At 43.7% G+C, this 19,260-nt stretch overlaps 1 protein-coding gene across 8 annotated transcripts in view; it reads right to left on the reverse strand.

Moving 5' to 3' along the window:
- Window positions 1-19,260, reverse strand: part of prom1a (prominin 1a) — a 79,773-nt gene that overhangs the window by 21,024 nt on the left and 39,489 nt on the right. For 5 of the 8 annotated variants that reach the window (XM_072664185.1, XM_072664186.1, XM_072664184.1 and 2 more), the window contains exons 3-7: window positions 17,742-17,768; window positions 14,423-14,628; window positions 2,274-2,394; window positions 1,248-1,311; window positions 1,030-1,119 (exon numbers count right to left, since the gene is read on the reverse strand). In XM_072664185.1, coding sequence (XP_072520286.1) covers window positions 1,030-1,119; window positions 1,248-1,311; window positions 2,274-2,394; window positions 14,423-14,628; window positions 17,742-17,768 — 508 coding nt within the window. The remainder of the gene's footprint in view (window positions 1-1,029; window positions 1,120-1,247; window positions 1,312-2,273; window positions 2,395-14,422; window positions 14,629-17,741; window positions 17,769-19,260) is intronic. The other 3 variants (XM_072664188.1, XM_072664187.1, XM_072664191.1) reach the window with 1 other exon arrangement.

The following is a 19,260-nucleotide window of genomic DNA, read 5'->3' on the forward strand; positions in this document are numbered from 1 at the left end:
AATTTAACCCTTCAGACGTCACTGGAACATAAATTGTGGTGAAGGACCCATGTCCAACATTTCCATTTTATTATCAGGAAGACAACGGTGTTCTCTTTGGTACACAAAAAAAGACATAATTCATTTTAAAAGACCAATTTCCAATATTTATTAATTCCTTAGAACCAACCAGGCTATTTTGGTTACTGTGGCTTTAAGACTGATATGCAAATGTGTTGATTTTTGTGACTTGACAAAACAAAACAAAAAAAAGCTATTTTTTGCAGATTATTTTTCAGGTATGGACTACAGTATGAACTGAGGTGTAAACGACACATGAAAAAAAAAGTCCTTTCATTATATGAACTTATAAGATATTATATTATAATTATATAACTTATAGCTCACTGTTAGACAAATTTTTTTTTACAAAAAAGTTAATTAAAAATGAATAGATATTTGGCAAGGAATCACTGATCACTTGGCTCTTGGGTCGCATCTTTCAGCATATCACACACAGTGACTGAGCCAGCACGAGTGAATGCTGATTTACCAATGACCTGGGGCTTCTGTCTGCAATCTTCATAAACAGTAAGAGACCCCAGAAAACACCTAAACTATGTAGTGTTTACCGGACATAAATCAGTATATTAACCATTTAAATTTTCATTTCAATTAAAAGTGTCATTTAATTATTTAATATTATAGAACACAATAATACAATATAATGATATAACGTGTAGCTCACTGTAACAACAAGAACAAAACAGAAACTCAGTCAAAAGTATGGGTTTTATCTGACACCACGTATTTGTTTGTATGTAGCTGTAAAATAGCTGTAGAAAACCCATCCTTTACATTGTTAGTTTTCTTGCAGATTGACACTGGAATTATTACACAATAAATGTTAATATATACAGAAGTGCAGACCTGAACCTGCAGATAAAGAATCTGAATAAACATGTGAAAGCTAATAATTAAAATGGTAATAATAACCTTATAAGCCATCTAAGGGTTAAAATTAAACGAGGGTGAGAGAAACCTCCATACCTCCAGCCATGTTCAGCACGGCGTCCAGGGCAGGCCGTACCTCTTTCCCGAGCTCGTCGTGTATCTTTCCACCCAACAACACACCTACATCTACACACAGTCACACATACAAGAAGTCACAAGAAGCTAAAGAAACCACAGATACTCTTAATTCTTCTGGTCACGGTTTGTAGGAAACTGTAAAAAATAAAAATAAAATAAAAACACAACATACTTACTGTCTAGGTCACAGAGCACTTGTTCCTTGGCCGTTCCATACTGAGCTATTAGATAGTCGATTTGCTGTGAGAAGATGATAACAAGAAGGTCAAGATACACCAATCAGCCATAACATTAATACCACCTGTCTAATACTAAGTAGATCCCCCTTGTGGCGCCAGAACAGATCTGACCAATCAAGGCATGGACTCCACAAGATCCCTAAGGACGTCCTGTGGTATCTGGCACCAAGACGTTAGGTTAGTAGCAGATACTGTAAGTCCTGGAAGTTGTGAGGTGGAGCCTCCATGGATCACATCAAAGAGACTTCACCGATGGTCTTTTCTTGAACCACTTTTGGTTGGTACTGATCATAGTAACTAGGAACATCCCCCCTGAAGACCTGTTTGACATTTTGGAGAGGTTCTGACCCTCCACTGGTCTTGCGATCACAGTTTTGGGCCTCAGATTCTTACACTCAACCATTTTTCCACCCTCAAGAGCTGACTGTTCACTCGCTGTCTAATATATCCCACTTCTTGACAGATGTCACTGTAGATGAAGATAATCAAGATGATGTTTTTCCCTTCATCCGTCACTAATGGTACTAATGTTATGGCTAATCGGTGTAGACTATATGTCCAAAAGTTCACTAATATAGTGTTTCTTCTGAAATGATTAATTTAAAGTTATTAATAGGGAGTTTGTCACACTAGATGTAGGGTTTAACATGAAGTTCTAAGGTGGGATGATCAGTTCTGGAAACTCCAACTCATCCCAAAGATATTGGAAGGAGCTCCATCACTCCAGAGAACGCAGTTCTACAGCTCTACAACCCCAAACAGGAGGGCTTTGTACGCTTTAGGCTGATGCTTAGCCCTGGGCTTCTCCAGACCATTGCAATTTATTGTAAATGCCACTGAATACCATTGGTTCCGTTCACGCATTAGAATAGGTGTCTTAGGATACTTTTGGACATAAAGTGTATCCATCAAATCATAGCTAATCAAGGTTGTGTGCTGAAAGTTAAAGCGCTGAGCGTTTACCGTGGGCGTATCATTGGCGAAGGTGTGTAAATCCCTCAGGTTACTGTTCACCAGCCTCCTCATGGTCTTCAGCTGAGAACTCAGGTGTTGATTGGCTGCGTATGCACACAGGACTCCAGCCCTGTAACCAAGGCATGAGAAAAGACAACAGTAAACATTAGCAATCCCCAACTTACAACCATGCATGAAGTTCTCCAGAGGAGCCATTATGACTGTAATAAGTCATTAGAGCGGTAATGACCTGGAGCATCAGTAGGAGGCAGCACTCGTGCACCACTAAAACTCTGCACTGATTTTCCCACACATCACTCCATTAGCATGGACTAAAATTCCAACGTTCCTACACTCCTGTGGTCCCCCGTAGACATTCTGTGTATATGATGATCCACAAAATTCACAGTAATGATGCAGTTTGTGGAGAGAGAGGAACATCTCACAAAGTCAGCAGAGCACTTCACACTGACTCATTTGTGAAGATCTTAATTTACAATCCCACAAATGAAACCAGAGCAGCTTCAAGAGAAAAGACTGCTCTCGTATAATCCTCAACTCACTCAACTCAAGTATTCTCAATGTCTGAGTACAGGAGGACACATTTATAGCGCTGCCCCAGGATGCGGTGGGAGGCGTGGGTATGAAAAACCAAGCAGAGAACAGGTTCTGATGCACCGCTGATCAGGTTGGATTTCCATCGCTGTGCTTTGGACTGAAGCAAAAGCTGTAGCTTATGTAACAAACGTGAAGAAGCCAGCGAGCGCTTAGCGAGAACTGCGTCAGCCACATGAATCATTCCCAGCGCTAGAGGGACGCGACGCTATAATTGGCTCCTTTTAGGAGGAATCGGGTTAAATAAATGAACGCCAAGAATGAATCAGTGTTTTCACACGTTGATGTACGAGCAGATCAGCCTCAGTTTCAAGGGGCTTTGGTCATATGACTGTGCTTTCTGGCTGAGGAGGAAGTGAGCAACCAAGCCTTCCGCTCCAGACCACGACTTGAGGAACGGCCATGATCGGTCCACTCTGCTCAATTCAGACAACAGGATTTCATAGTTCCTCTGAAAAGACTGAAGACCTGAGTCAGCTACATCATCTACAGTGCTGTACAGTCACTGTATAGATTTGTTCCCCTGATTTTCACCTGATTAGATAAACTAGCTGCTGGATGGTAAATGGTGGTCAAGGCCTGCACCAATGAAACGAGCTGCAGGACTGTTGTTACAATTGCTGTGGATAAAAAAATAACTCATAATTACTAAGTTATTAATATGTAGATGAAAACAAAACCAACGTTAAGTTTCCAAATGATTCAAGCCAGTCCTAGCAGGCCGTGCCTTTCTGTTACAGCCCTCTCTGATGTCTGGAGATGATCCCTGGTGCACGATCATCCTGTCTTTTTTGGAAAATGACACCCTACAGGCCAAAAGCACTCAAAATGGCCACCTCGCCACAAAGGGGCTTTGTTATCCCCGCTCCCTCCCACTCACGTCTGCACTCCTCCTTCCCGGTCTCTGTCCGCCAGTAAACATGCTATCTGCTCGGCCCAGTGGGGTCAGGAGAATCAAGGCAGACGAAGAACAAAGTGGCATTGAAGATGACGGAGCCGGTTCCACCGCTGACTTCGCTCAGCAGACAGAACTTGCAAATGCGTGCTCAGAGTCACCTTAAATTAGTCAGGAGACGCAACCCGAGAGAAATACGAGAGCTGCCAAAAGGAAGAGATGTGCGAACCGGTCCTCACAGAATCAAGCACAGAATCTCAGCAGCTTTCACTTTCTAACTCGCCTGAAACGGTTTTGAGACAACACCGGCACACAGGCGTGACGGCACCAAAATAAACGTGGAAACAAGAAGTGACACCTTATTAAGATGATACTGCCAGGGCAGGAGAATAATTATCTGCTGTCTTTTTTTGTACATAGCAGCTTATGTAGTGTTTCAGGAGGGGGAAATATATCAGAGGAACGTCAATTTGAAAGTAAAACATCCTCAGTAAGAAGCCTAGAGGAAAGACGGGTGCACATATATTCGCATATATTAAACCTTGCCAGCTCTTCTCTTGATACTTTGCATATGCTTCTGGTGATGCTGCATATTCCTGCTCTTACCCTTAAGAAGAAAAGTCTCTGTTTTTGAGCAAAAGGCAAAGATCTAAACTTTCCTTGCCTCAATGATCAATGTTGTTAATTTAATGTAGCTAATTAGTGGATATTTGCCAACAAACCTAAAAAAAATGCATGTCTAAATCATCACATACTTGCCACAAGCTACACTATATGGACTAAAGTATTGGGACATCAGAATCAGATTTATTGGCTACTTGGTCCAGTGGCCTATACCCAACCATTTCCTCACTGGTCAAGCCAAAGTGACCAAAAACCTTAACTGTAAAAACATAATTTTAAAGTTTACAAGAATAGTGGAGGTCAAGTTGAGGTCTGTGGGAGCAAGAAAACGTTTACTCGTAAGATTGATGGAATCAACGAGGTCTCCTCGCCATAAGATTTAGCAACAGAAGTTTTCAAAGGAACATCTAAACAAGCCTGATGCATTTCAGGAAACAATTCCAGTGGACTGATGAAGTTACAACAGAATGTTTAGAATCTTGCCAGCTTTGCCAGCAGCAGCCAGAATCCAAAAGGGGCACAATTGGCCATGCTCTGTCCGGATAGGCGTCTGTTAGCTGGTGTGATAGAGCTGGGGACCCGATGTTGCATCAGCAACAGGTCGAAAAGAAGCGCTGGCTGGCTTCGCATGTACATGATCTAACACTGTTCTCACTCTTCCACACTGCAGTACCAGACATACTCAGAGATAAATACAGCGAGGACAACAAGCACCAGTTGACGTGAAGGCCCCCTCTCACCTCAACCACATCCTGTTCCAAAGTAACACCAAACATCTCACAGCCCCCTTAATTCTGTACATGTAGAGACGAGATGCAAAAGTTCATCAATTTAAAGGTTCTCTATTACAAACATGGTTCCTTACGGAACCAAAAGTGGGTCTCCTATGTTATCACCATGTTAAGCACCTGAAGCACCTTTAGCTTAAAGCGATGTCTTAACTGAGCCCCTACATTTAGACTGAGGGGAGAACTGTACAAATCTGATTTTGGCCAGACCATCATATCATCATGATACGAAGCTTTTTCAGGTCTGCTGGTCCAGGCGCACTGGAGAATGTCGCACAGGTTGGCAGGAACGAAAAAGTCTCCTTTCTCCTGCACAATGTCCCGCTTTATCCCGCGGCCTGGGGCAAGTGCCCAGTGCCGTAGCCTCCTTGCTCCAAGTTGCCTCTCTAGTGGGTTACGGCTCTGGGTGGGGGTGAGAACCCCATTAACTGCCTCTCTAAACATGGGCTGACCCACTGGCTCCGGTTTCACCCAACAATATGCCTGTTCCAGATCTACCTGCTGGCTTCCCCACGGCACGGTCGTAACGTGATCGGCACACAACGGAGAAGCCCAGCAACTGTCCCAGACAAAGGCCACCACTGTGGATGGGACTGAGAGAGGCACACAAGGCGGGGGGTTGGGGGTGGGCTTTGATCATTTTGCGCATGCATCGCTGATCCACCTTTATTAAGCAGCCTGAAGCAACAGCAGACACTGGCAGTTTGCTGAGCTTGTAAGAACTGTTTGCTTCCGTTAAAGCGGGCAGAAGGTGGATAAACGGGACCTGAGGTTTCTTTCTATTCCAAAGGAAACAGAAGTGTTTGTTCTGCTCCGTGGCTTTATGCTGGGTGTGTTTGTGGAGCTCGGAACATCAAGCCCCATGTGTGAGGAGAGAAAGTAGGCCAGAGCAGGCTGGTAATTGAAGTGTAAGACAATAATTTCCCTTTTCTATTCACATGCAAGACAGAAGGAGGACACAACACACGCTTAACAGGGCACACAGAAAGTGCATTTTAGCCCCCTTCTTCAGCCTCCTCCAGCCTCCTCGCTTTGCACTGGGGATAGAAAAGGGCATCCATCATTAAACACTGAATTTGCTCACTTTGTTAAACAAGCCGGACCACCATTGGCCGCATAGAACGGTCAATAGCATTTCAACAGTGGGAAGTCTGGGAATAAAATATCTGCTTTTAATTTGAAAAAGGTTCTGTGGTATAAAATGACCTCCATTAGGTTTCCTGTAGCATTTCATGTGACCCTGCCTGGTAAAGGACTCAAGCCTTGCCCTCAGAGCCTTCATTTTTACTAGCTTGCAGATTAGAAGGGTACACTTGTGACTAGCACCACAGAAATGTGCAATGCTGCGAAAGGCTGAGGATTAGGCCTATTTATCAATGAGTGTACTTGCCCAAGTACTGCCTGTGCCCAAGGTGCCCAAACTTATGCTTCAGGCCCAGTTCTTTTATTAATATTATTTGAGGACAGAACACCTTTGGCCAGGGTATCCACATTTTTGCATGCCACTGTATGGTGCGAAAGCATGTGGGGATGGGGAGGATGGTGCTGGGGAACACAGGGATATTTGAGATGTTGGGGACAGAATTTCACCCCCCTGCAGTTCTCTGCTATGATGCACTCTGACAGATATACGTCTTGGTACAGGCCCATAATTACTTACCCACAACTGAACACTGAATATAAGGATATCTGATGCTGATTTTTACTCACCCAATCACACATCCAGTCGTGCTTCCATTTAGTCACACATTCAGAAAAAGCAGTCAATTCTAGAGGGCCTGAGTTGAGTATCTTATGATGCACATGTACACACACACACACACTCACAGACACACAAAGAAAGGGACTAATAAGAGACAGAGACCCAAAGGCAGAGTCAGATTAGGACACACTGTCAGTGCACTATACCCTCAGTCTCTCTCTCTCTTTCTCTCTCTTTCTTCTTTACACACATTTCAATGTCTGGATGAACCTCAGGCACTAGGCACCTTCCATTACTGAAGAACCCAAACGCTACCGTCCCATCGTGACCTGCTTGACCTAGCTTACGGTGTATGGTAACCTTACCAAGCATATCATCTGCAATACACTTGGAGACTTAGAGCGCCATGCTGTCCTTATACTGGGATTCGCCGTGGTTGGTCTTTGGTTGGATTGGTTCATTTAACCTGCTTCCCACACGACAACACTGCAGAAAACACAGCAATACCTGAGTATCCCAGTCATCCCAGTCCCACACATTTTTATTTAAGCTCCCTTTTTATGCTAAAACAGCGCAGAAACGTTTCGTATTGCCTCTGATAATTTAACCACCCCGTCACATAACCCAAGAACAAAGTTTCTGACATAAAAGTCTCGAGACTGGAGCTATTCTGTAGATTCTTACTGGGATTTTCCATTCCACCTTAAACTGGGCCAATTCCAAAACCCCCAAACTGTTACATCAGACTCTCGCCTAATATTACAGAGAAATTTCTAGGCTAATGAACAGAGAAAGTTCTTGGGCAAGACGCTGACGGGAGATTATACTGTTGTTGATACTGGAGAGCAGCACATCGCCTCCACACTCTGGAATACAGGTTGCCACAGAAAGCAGGCCTTGTGTCCGCAGAAGTAGAGCTTAACCGGCAAACGGGGGTCAGTGCTAGGCTAAAAGTTAACACTAGCCGAGTGGCTTTTCTCAGCTAGTGCAGCTTCCTCGAAAACAAACTGGACTACCTCAGCTGAACCAAACTGGAGGTCAACACACACAATCAGAGGGGAAGCACTGACTAATTTTTACCAGTAAGACTTGAGAAAGCCAAACCCAGGGGAGAGTGTAGGGGCAAGGCTAAAAGCTACCCGGCTAGAAGCTCCTCAGCTTGCTGACAGCACATTGCACTGAGAGGACACTACAAGCAGCCAATGAAGGCAGATCTAACCATTGTGTTTATTTTCCAGAGCTCTACGTTAAAGCAAATCCAGTGTGTTTTTTTCTGAGGTCAAATAACAGGGTGGTAAATAAGACTTATTATATAGACATGTTCTGGCAGAGGCCTTGAACTATAAATAGCCCTGCCACTGTATAGAAAGGTGGGGAAGATGTCAGGCTGTGTAGGTAGTGTGGAAAATGCATGTACTGTAACGTCCAGTGGACTCTAACTAGAGCTGAAGGGCACAGGGAGCAAGCTCAGGCCAACTGACTGTTCTACAGACACCGACACACAAACTGACAAGAGAACTTCCCTGCAGGCCAAAACTAACATGTATAGAAATATGTAAGCGTGCACACAGGTAAAGAAAGGCAGCCATAACATTACTACCACCTGCCTAGTATTGACTGGGTGTCTCTTGTGCTGCTCTGACCATTTGAGACATGGACTTCACAAGACCTCTGAAGGCCTCCTGTGGTATCTGGCACCAAGACGTTCCATGGATCACATCAATGAGCCTAAGGTGTTCATGACCCTGTCGCTGGTTCACTGGATGTCCCTCCTTGGATCACTTCTGGTAGGTACTGACCACTGCATATCAGGAATACCTCACAAGACCTGCCTGGTGTTTTGACCCTGCAGTTGTCTAGCAATCAAAGTTTGGCCCTGGTCAAAGTGTCTCATATTCTTATGCTTGCCCATTTTTTTCTGCTTTTAACACCTCATCACATTCAAGAACTGACCACTTTAGATGAAGATCACAGCAGACATCCAAAAGTTTGTAGACACGTGCCTATACCAACACTTCTTTCAGATTCGAGGGTATTACTACAGATTGCCCCCGCTTTGCTGCAGTAACAGTTTCTAGTCTTCTGGGAAGGCTTTACACTAGATGTTGGAACACTGCTGCTGTGATGATTTGATTGCATTCAGCCACACAAGCATTAGTGAGGTCATGAAGCCATGCTGGGTTGGTTGGATGGAGCGCCATCACTTATTGGGAATGCAGTTCCACTGCTCCACAGCCCAATGCTGGGGTCGCTTTGAACCTTTCAAACTATTGTATTGGATATTGTGACCTTAGGCTCCAATTGGTCATGACATTTTTAATGGCGACAACAATGGTGTGTCTGGTTATGTTTGGCCATATCAATGTATCTTCAGAGCTAGTCAGAACACCACATATTGGGTTCCAGCCCACAGCAGTCTCATGAATCCACCAGCAGCAGAAATGATTTAACTTAATAAAGCATTGATGGGCCAAAGCAGGTCTTAGAATAGAACTACATATAAATGATTACTGCATTACAAAAGTTAATTTCCCCTTTATTTGTAGATCAGATGTCTTCATGGCCCTCAGCCCACCTGGAGTAGCCCCTAGGCTGTATATTCTTTATAGTGTCACCTCTAGTTGACTTAAATATACAGAAATTCAAATACATGCACATTGTGTAATTCCATTTAAATAGAACAGTAAAAAGACAGTAATAGACTATACTAGACTTGCGTGTCAACAAATAAGCATCATTACATTACTGCCCCATTTAACTGCCCCCTCTCTCTCCCTCTCTCTGGATGATATTTGGGTTAATTTATTCCGCAGTGGACCCTGGCTGACAGGTTGGTGCTTCCAGCTGAGCTGCAAGGATGACCGAGGGAGTGAGGGCCAAAAGAGGTCTGTTTTGCCCAAGGCAGAACACTGTCAATGGGTCATGCTTAACAGCCTGGGTCCCTGCGCTGCAGCCATGGCTAATTAACAGGCAGCTGGGCAAGGGACAATGTTTAACATTAGGGTAGGGACCTCTAGGTACCTTCAGAAGTACAGATATACCCCATCCGAGGAGTAAGGCACACAGTAAAAGCCTGTGTGTCCATGCAATCCTTTACACGTATGCCAGTGAATACCAATTGGTGAAACTTTGGGACATTTTTTTCAGCTCCTAGTGGTAGACCTGCTGTAGAGATAAACCCAGAGAGGAACGTTTAAGCACCAGGTTCCTAAGTATCAACAACGGTGATGTGAGGAGCGTCTATACTGTCAGAATAGGAATATTTAGGAAATACAGCTGCAGTCAAAAGGATTCAACTCCCACAGCAAATTAGGCTTTTTAACCAAACGTACAAACTCTCAGCTATTTGTAATGAACCAATCAAACAAGAGCAATTTAAATATCTCACCACAACTAATCTAACAAGTGCTTTCTTCAAATTCAACAGAAAATGCCACTTTTAAAGACAACTGCAGTCAAAACAAGCGTTATGACCTGCTTCAAACGACCTGCACAGCCAGACACCAGCTTCTGGCAGCGTTCCTGAGAAATCTTAGCCCATTCCTCATGGACAGTGTCGCCCAGGTCACTAATATTCTTGGCTGCAACCGCCTTCAAATTCCACCAGATTTCCTATGGGGTTAAAGTCAGGCGACTGCAACGGCCACTCCAAAATCTTCCAAGATTTCTTCTGAAACAAAGCCTTTGAGGTATGCTTGGGTCATTGTCCTGTTGGAAAGTCCAATGAGACCCAAACTTCAGCGTCCTCACAGAAGGCACGGTGTTTTCTCCATGGATTTCCAGATACTTGATTGAATCCATCTTGGCCTCCACACACTGCAGGTTTTCAGTGCCAGAGGCAGCAAAGCATCCCCAGAACATCTCCGAGCCACCACCACCACCACCACTAACAGCATTATCCAATTGGAAGGAAACTATGACGTAAAGCTGGTTTGGTCTATATATCGAACCAATGCCTAAAGTAAAAAACACCTAAAGAGCAAAGACCAACAGTTTTAAACTATCCAAAAGGCCTTTTTTTTTAACAGAATTGTATATACATGCCAATGTTGTGCATTCTACAATGTTTAGTACAGCAAACATTTGGCATTTGGAGTGTGTGTGTAATCCAGCTAGTTCTTGATTTGCTGATATGTATGCCAACATGACATTTCCCCTCCAAAACTTCATCACATGTCTAGATCACTGCTAGCCTCGAAAGTCCTGCAACACGACACAGTAAACAGCGGCTGTGACTTTATTCAAATGAATGCATTAAGCACATAACACAAAACCAAATTACACCCCCATCGCTTGTGGCCGGCTTCCGAATAATGGATTAAATGAGGGAAGCATGCAGAGAGTCTCTGGTGAGAGCATTTCGCCAAGATGAACCCTGATACTTCATGCTGCGTTGGAAGAAAAGGCTAAAAATAAAAGCATCGGTGCCTAAAGCCTCTTGTGATGTCTGACCATCAGACCATCGCGTGTCACCGTGTGCTGACAGTGTCCCTGACAAACGCTCCTTTTCCTTTTCCGAGCGCAATGGCGCTAATAAGACATAATTTGCGGCGGCTAATTGGGCCGCATCTTTAATTATTTAGCTTGTATGAAGCTGCCCCGCTATTCCGAAGGATAGCTGCAGAGTCGGTCCTGCCCCAGAGTGTGAGAAAATAGGCAGGGGAAGGAGAATGAGGACACGAGAAAGAAAGAAGTGCACCCATGGGATAAAGGAACAGACAGGCGAGGGAACAAACGGATAAAAGACAGGTGGAAAAAAAAAAGGGCAGAGCAGGCATGGCTCAGCAAAACAAACCAAACAAAGCTCAGGAAGCCCTTTAATGTTGAGGCAAAAACAGACACTATTTCTGCCTTTTAATCTACCGTTCTCTATTAATAACGTCATTTCTCAAAGCTACTCTCCCAATTATTTATTTTGATATATAAAAAAACTTGCAAAAACACAGTCATAAAAAGCCCTACCTGTTCTTTAATGATGTCAAGAAAATGTTGACATGCTTTAAGGAGAAAACTCGATGATGACAGCCATGACTGAACGTCTTTAGAATTAAAATACAGAATTTTTATTTGCCAAATGTCAGAGTGCAGAAATTCAGTTCATTTCAAAGAATTTGCTTATTTTCTCTTCTTTTACTCTGTTGTCTTAATTCTCAAGATCTCTTGACTGATGACTTACAGCAATATTGACTTAAAAACAGCAAGAGCGACCTGCTGGACATCCCTGGAACTACTGGACGTCACCATGATCTTGCCACCTCCTCCGAGAACTTGCTGGTCACTCCATCTGCAGAAGCATGAAGCCTTGGTGTAGCCATAGATTACCAGTCATTGTTCATCATTCTCGGTCATGCAGATTTCTCCTTTACAACATCCGGACAATTCCACATTTCCTTTCTAGAGAATTCACCCAGTGCTTGTTCAGTCTTTCGTGATTTCAAGACTTGACACCTGCAACTCACTCCTGGCTGGTCTTCCTCTGTGCACCATCAAAAAAAACCCTGATGCTGGCCTACAAAGCCACGAATGGACCAGCCCCATCGTTCTTGATGGCAATGGTCAAGAACTCCTCGAGCTTCAAGCATGGCTCGGCTTGACCCGCCATCTTATAAAATCCACGGAAGAAAAGCATCCAGGCTTTTTTCTGGCCTGGTTCCTAAGTGGTGGAACAAACTTCCCCTGGGTGTCTGAACGACAGAGCCACTTAGTGTCTTTAAATGCAGACAGAAGATCCAGCTCTTTCAAGAGTACTTAAATCAGCACTGACTTTTGTATTTGGCAGCGTCTAGCTTGAGGTATCTTTTGGATCCTAGCCAATACAAACTAGCTAAGGGTATTTTCTGAGTAAACAGTGAAGCACTTTTGTAAGTCACTCTTAAGCATTTGCCAAATGATGTAAATGTCAATGTAAAACAGTGAAAACTGAGCTCTTTGCAGCGGTAAACAGTACACTGTAGTAGACAGGTAGTGGTCACACAAATGTCTCCTCAACGGTTTGCATGAGATCCTCTTTATATCCATTTGAATCAGGTGACACATGTAGGAGAATGTAGTGTTAAGAGCCCTGTCCAGGGACACTTGTTGGTGTAGTGTTTGCCTGGCCTGGGAATCAAACTCCAGATTGCTGTGGGGAATGCAGTGTTGTTACCCACTATGCTATACACTATGTGTGACGGGGTTGTTACGAATCGCTAACTTGCAACATGCAAATGCGCAAATAGAGTGGTAGTGCCACATTTCAGAAACGTTACACTGCAAAACAGGCCGGTAATCTTTAATTCCGAATGCGCCACTATGTTCCTGTGGTGCTATTTGCTCTTAACTTCATGCTGAACCTGGGCTAGGGTTTATGAATCTGGCCCATTGTCTCTAAACGCGTCACTGAAGATATATCACATCAGACAGGATTACGTCTGAAAAGAAATCAATTCTTTCAAGTGGGTTAAGCCCCTTCTTGGACCTCCTTGAAGCCAAATGCTCATCCATGACCATCCACCAAATGGACTACGCACATAACAATGGCCTTTTCAGCTCTGCTGTGTTGCTCCTGGAACATTTTCAGTCTCCACTGCTGAGAACTAGCAGGTGCTTGACATTCTCTAACCGTTGCTGAGTCTCATTTTGCCTCGCTGTAATGTAGCCCTGATGAGGAGAGCGCACCGGGTAGCCTCTCTGTCCCCGCCACTGTAATAGCTTCATTAGAGCTGGAGTGCCTTGGTGCCTCCTGGCTCTAGAGATTTAATATATGTGAGGCGGTTGGGCTCCTCATCTCCAGGCAGCCTGGACGGGGCTGTGGAATCTCTAATAAAGAAGCACCCAGTTGAAGCCATAAAGCAAAACATCAAACACACACCATTCTGAATTCTGCCTCTGCCCCCGAGCCCACCACTAGAGCATTTGAACTCAGAAGAGCGGTGAGGCTTCAACTATACTGGAACATTAGTACAGTAGCGCCACTGAGCTGGACTACATCACTGTAGGATAAGGGTCTCTGAAGCTTCACATTGAAGGGGAAGGCCTTTTGAGGTTCTCTGTGAACCATGGGTACGATATTTCCCCAGGTGCCCCAGGTGATTGGTAATGTAATGCTAAGTGAGTGCTATGGAGTTGGTTCTAGGTGGTTGCTACAGTATACCAGGCATACAGCATACCAGGTATACCAGGCAGATGCTAGTGTAGCCGCTAAAGTACTTCAGGTGTTTGCTAAAGTGTCTCTTGGTTGCTACTCGGAGGGGTTTCTAGGTACTTTAGGTGGTTAACTAAGGTTTTCCCAATGGACGCATGGGTATCAAACCCATCCCGATGGCTTTTATTTATCTCAATGATTAGAAATGTAGAAACATCAGTGGAATTCATCTGGTCTTTTCGTTTTAATAAAGAAAACAGGACCTTAAGGACAGGAACACAAGTCCCTCCAGACTATTTGGACTAGTCCATCCCCACTTTCTCTGGTTTCTGTCTTAGCAATGTAAAAAAAAGAAAAAGAAGGACACACAGACACACACACACACACACACACACACACACACACTCTTACGTGATGACGAAGGTGGTGGTGAGGAGGAGCGTGGTGAGGAGTCCTCTCTGGCAGTCTGCGTTCTTCCTCTGTCTCTGGTGCATCTCCCCACCGCAGTTATCGCAGCAGCGGCACATGCAGAATAGCAGGCCCACCAGTGGCAGCAGGACCACGAACAGCAGCCCCAGCACAGTGCACACCACAAAGCCGATCTCATAGTAAATCACCTGCGCACACACACCACGCAGAGCAGCCAAACACAAGGAAAGTTACACAGAATGTTTACATTACAGGTAATTATTACGGTTAGCGTACATTTAGAACACGTCCTCCATCGCTACATGTGACTGTGAGGGGTGAAGGAGGTACCTGCTGGAGGTAATGTTAGGTGTAGTACTGACACAACTAATGAGAGAGGAAGGGGGAGTTTTAGGGGTCAGTCAAACAAAAGAGGAACCAAAGGGATCAATGCTGTTTGATATTGTTCTGATTAGGGTTGTTTTTATTTATGGGCCAATAAATAAAACTATAAACGATAATTAATTGTTGTGGCTGATTCTAATAATCAGTACAGTGAGTTTTTTGTTAAGTGTTTGCTATGGTAACAGAGGTGGTTGCTAGGTTTTTGCTAGGAAGTTGCTATGATATTTAAAGTGGTTTCTAAGGTGTCTCAGGTGGTTGTTAATGTTTGTGATATGGTGTTGCTAAATCGTCATCGTGGCTGCTATGGTGTACCAGGTGGTTGCTAGGGTGGTTGCTAAGATATTTCCAGTGGTTCCAAAGATGGCGCTAAGACGGTTTTCTGGCAGTTGCTGGTGTGGCTTCTAAGGCAGTTGTTAGAGTATTGCCAATATATTGAGAATTGGGACAATTTAGCCCATAAAAACAGTAATAATAATAATAATAATAATAATAAACTTAATGACAAATAAGTGTATCGGACACCAATACAATTCTAGCGTTCTTTAGCAACTGTTCTGTATAGAACCATGACAACAAAATGAACCATCCGAAAGCCTATAAGGTTCTTTGTCTTCCTAAGGTTTCTGGTTTGGTTTAATAGAACCTACAGTCAGAATTGGTGAGAAAAATGGCACACCACAGAACCTGCTCACAGAACCTGCTCAGATTCTCTGGATGCCCACTGCCCTCAGGACTATGGTGTCCGAAAGCTGGCTTGCAGTCAACAAACTTATTAGGAGCCGTTTTCTCAGACATTCATTAATCCTAGTCTCGGAATTGAACTTCAGCACCAATGGTGGATCTCCATTACAAACTTATTTTAGTCCAGAACTGGCTTTGGGGTCTGGGGAACCTTCCACACGGACACCTACTGGATAATAATGAGAGACTATGATCCATGCTGTTTTTCAACACTGCTATATGGATTTGACTGAATTCACCAATATGATCATAAGTGAGGTCCGGTACTGATGTCGGAAGATTAGTTGTGGATCACAAACGCCACTCTGTCTCAATCCAGAGGTACTGTCTGGAGCTCAATCAATCCAAAGAACACAGCTCCACTGGTGCACAGGCCAATGTTGAGGAGACAGTTGGCATTAGTCGTGGTGACTTTAGGCTCACGTGTATCAGCTTCAGAGTGTCCCATTCTATTGACCTTCTTTACGGATATTATACTGTACAGGTTGTGTGCGTACGTTTGAACACCTGGACCAATAGTTAGATGCCCCTTAATGCAGCTGAATTCACAGAACTTTTCTGAATAGCAATTATTATTAATGATTATAATTACATAATTATCATACCTCTTCCATTAATTAGAATGAATTTAGTGAGTGACTTCACGATCCACCCAAGTGGCCAACGACTTGTTAGCCACTAATTTTCAAAAGGCCATCAAGGACACCAGGTCTTCGCACCTTTGAGAACACATGATACTCTCAAGCTCTTAAACTTCAAACTCGTCCTCCAATCATAAAGCCAAATCTGTAGCGCTCACATGCAACCCACAATCCAGTCCCTGGCTGCAGGGTATTACCTGAGCCTTTCAGCTCTCATCAGCACAGACAGGCTTTAGTCTGGCTGTGAGCTTGACTGGGTGGGATTACAGCGAGAAGTGCTGAGGGAACTCAATGCAGTGATTGAGCTGTCGCCTCTGAAATCCGCTGTAACTCAACAGATCTGGTGGTCGTTTCTTTTTTCGGGTCATGGCTGAGCTAAAAATAGCAAATGGCTCAAGAAAGGTTGAATGGTATTCATGATGACCCGGGCATTTGGTACTTGCGTCACGGTTACTAGCAGCTAAATGACCCAAGTGAATTTACATAGTTATTAAATTAACGTGTATTCTAGACTAAAACACACAAAACTCACATTTGTAATGTGTCAGATGTTTAGTCTGTGGCTCCTCCCCCTCAATTTGTTTATGGTTTAATCCCATATGCAGGTTAAAACCATCTCCATCACATGACATCCCCAGACACTGAGCCTTTGCTGGGGTTTGAACTGATGATCTCCTTACACTTGATGAGCAGCAGTTAGACTGTAGGGCCGGTCTATTCCAGTGTTGTTCAACCTAATCTTAAGTCATCAACCACCTTCAAACCTTCAACCTGATTGTTCTGTACTTGCTTTCCTGTTATTTATGTTTGTTTATGTCCTATCTAGGACTCCACCTACACTTTATTGACAAAAGTATTGGGACACAAGTATTGGTATCTTTCAGTCACATTTCCACAAGTATATAAAATCAAGCACACGGACAGGCTGCTTTTACACACATCAGTGAAAGAATGGGTGGTCCTAAAGAGCTCACTGAACCCCAGCGTGGTTCTGTATGTAACAGGAGCCGCTGCTGCAACTGGTGAAAGTCCGCTGGTGAAATTTCTTCCCTATATCTTCCACCATCAGCTGTTAGTGACATTTTTGAACATTGGAAGCATTAAGAAACCACAGAGAGCAGCATAGCCACCAAGTGTCCGACCACAAAGTTACAGAGCAGTGTGCTGAGTTCAGACAAAGCGGGGCTGCAAAGGGGGGGGGGGCAACTCCATATTAATGCCTATAGATTTAAAAGCTCCTTTAGGTGTAATGCCTAGGTGTCCCAATACTTTTGTCCATGTAGTCATAGCACCTGCCCTTTGGCAACTAAAGGGTAAACAGCTACATTAAAGTAAACTACAGGTAAACACACTGAAATGACCATGGTAATGTCCATGGCAATCTGCTACAGAAACCTTCAACCAAAGGCCTGAATGGGAAAACAGCATGGAGAGGAGCTACAGGACAGGCTGTGTGGACTGAGGAAGGAGGCGGGGTTATAAGTTAGGGTCGGCTGAAGGAGACGATAAGGTAACCGACTCAGTGCACACTTTACCTGCAGTGTCAGAACAATGTTCTCTGGCTGGGGGGGTAGCCAGATGATGAGAAGCATGCAGAAAAAGCAAAAGAGACAAAAAGAACACAGGGGGGAAAAAGAGCACAACAGATGGTCAGAAAAAAGCAACAGGCAAATAAAAGGCAAACAAAGCACTTAAGAAGTAGGAACTAGTCATATTCCTCCTCTGCTGGGCTCACAACCAACGATCTGGTAAGATCTAATCAGATGTGGCTGGCATATTCAGCACTCCTCATTCTTAAGTGTGTCAAGGCAACAGCAACAGAACCACAGAGAATGGGTGGGTGGTTATGGAGGACTCACAACACCTCTCACAACTCCGTAACAACGCAGAATTGAGTAGTTTATCAAATATTAGGTCAAATAATATATCAAATATTTCATTTAATGATAGATAATTACTATAACTATATAAATAAAAAGGTATAGGAAAGATCAACAAAACCAGATTATTACCAATATTATTATTAATTGGTCTTTGTTGTAGTAATGTATTAATATATTTCCCAGCTGGAAAATAAGTCAATAAAAAAAAAACCCTGCTGACCCAAGTTGGTCAAGTCCTGGATGATCAGCACACCAGTGTTGAAAACACAGCCAGTGCTGGTTTATGCTGGTCTGTTACTGACGAGGGGCTGGTTGACCAATACGTGTTTAAAACGTATGCTGGCTTTCTTTTGGCCCAAAATCTCTCATATTATCCAGTATCAGAGTTGGGCGCTATTCACTTTTTTCATATTGTCTCACAGAATACCGCAGTACATATCATTACCGCTGGCAGGGATGGGGGCCCTTAATCGCATCCTGCCTTATTTTAGTCGGTAAATGATGAAATATAACGTAAAGTTAGCTCACAGGGTGACAAACTAAGGGGGTGAAGGAAGGTAACAAATCAGCTACTTCTCGGACTCTGTGGTTAGGCCTTATCTTCTTTTCCTCTACTGAGGCCTAGCCAGCTGATAGATGATACAGTGAGTCGATGGTCAAGTGGCCTTGCGATTGCGGGCCAGCACATCTTGAAGACCAGGTGTGAGTTTCCTGTTTACCAGAATTGATGGCAAGGAAAGAAACTCATATGGTTATATGTTAACACTCTTATGTTTATTCATATCGTAACTATGTGTAACCAGTGAAACAGCTCCTCACTGGGGGAAGCATAACCTCTTTAAATTTTGGTCGGACTCGTCAATATATATATATATATATATATATATATATATATATATATATATATATATATATATATATATATATATATATATACACACACACACACACACACAGATTTATATATTCTCAGAATTTTACCCATTTTCTCCCCAATTTGGAATGCCAATTACCCAACCGTACATTAACAACCCCCCCCCCCTCCCCAACACCCACCCTGGAGAGAGCAAGGCCAATCTCGGGGCCTCGGTTCCTGATGGCTAGCAGCATGGGATTCGAAGCAGCAATCCTCTGATTTGAAGTGATTTTCTGGACCATCCGGGGCCCCAAA

The sequence above is a fragment of the Salminus brasiliensis genome, chromosome 19, assembly GCF_030463535.1.
Source record: "Salminus brasiliensis chromosome 19, fSalBra1.hap2, whole genome shotgun sequence".
In the NCBI taxonomy this organism is placed as follows: domain Eukaryota; kingdom Metazoa; phylum Chordata; class Actinopteri; order Characiformes; family Bryconidae; genus Salminus; species Salminus brasiliensis.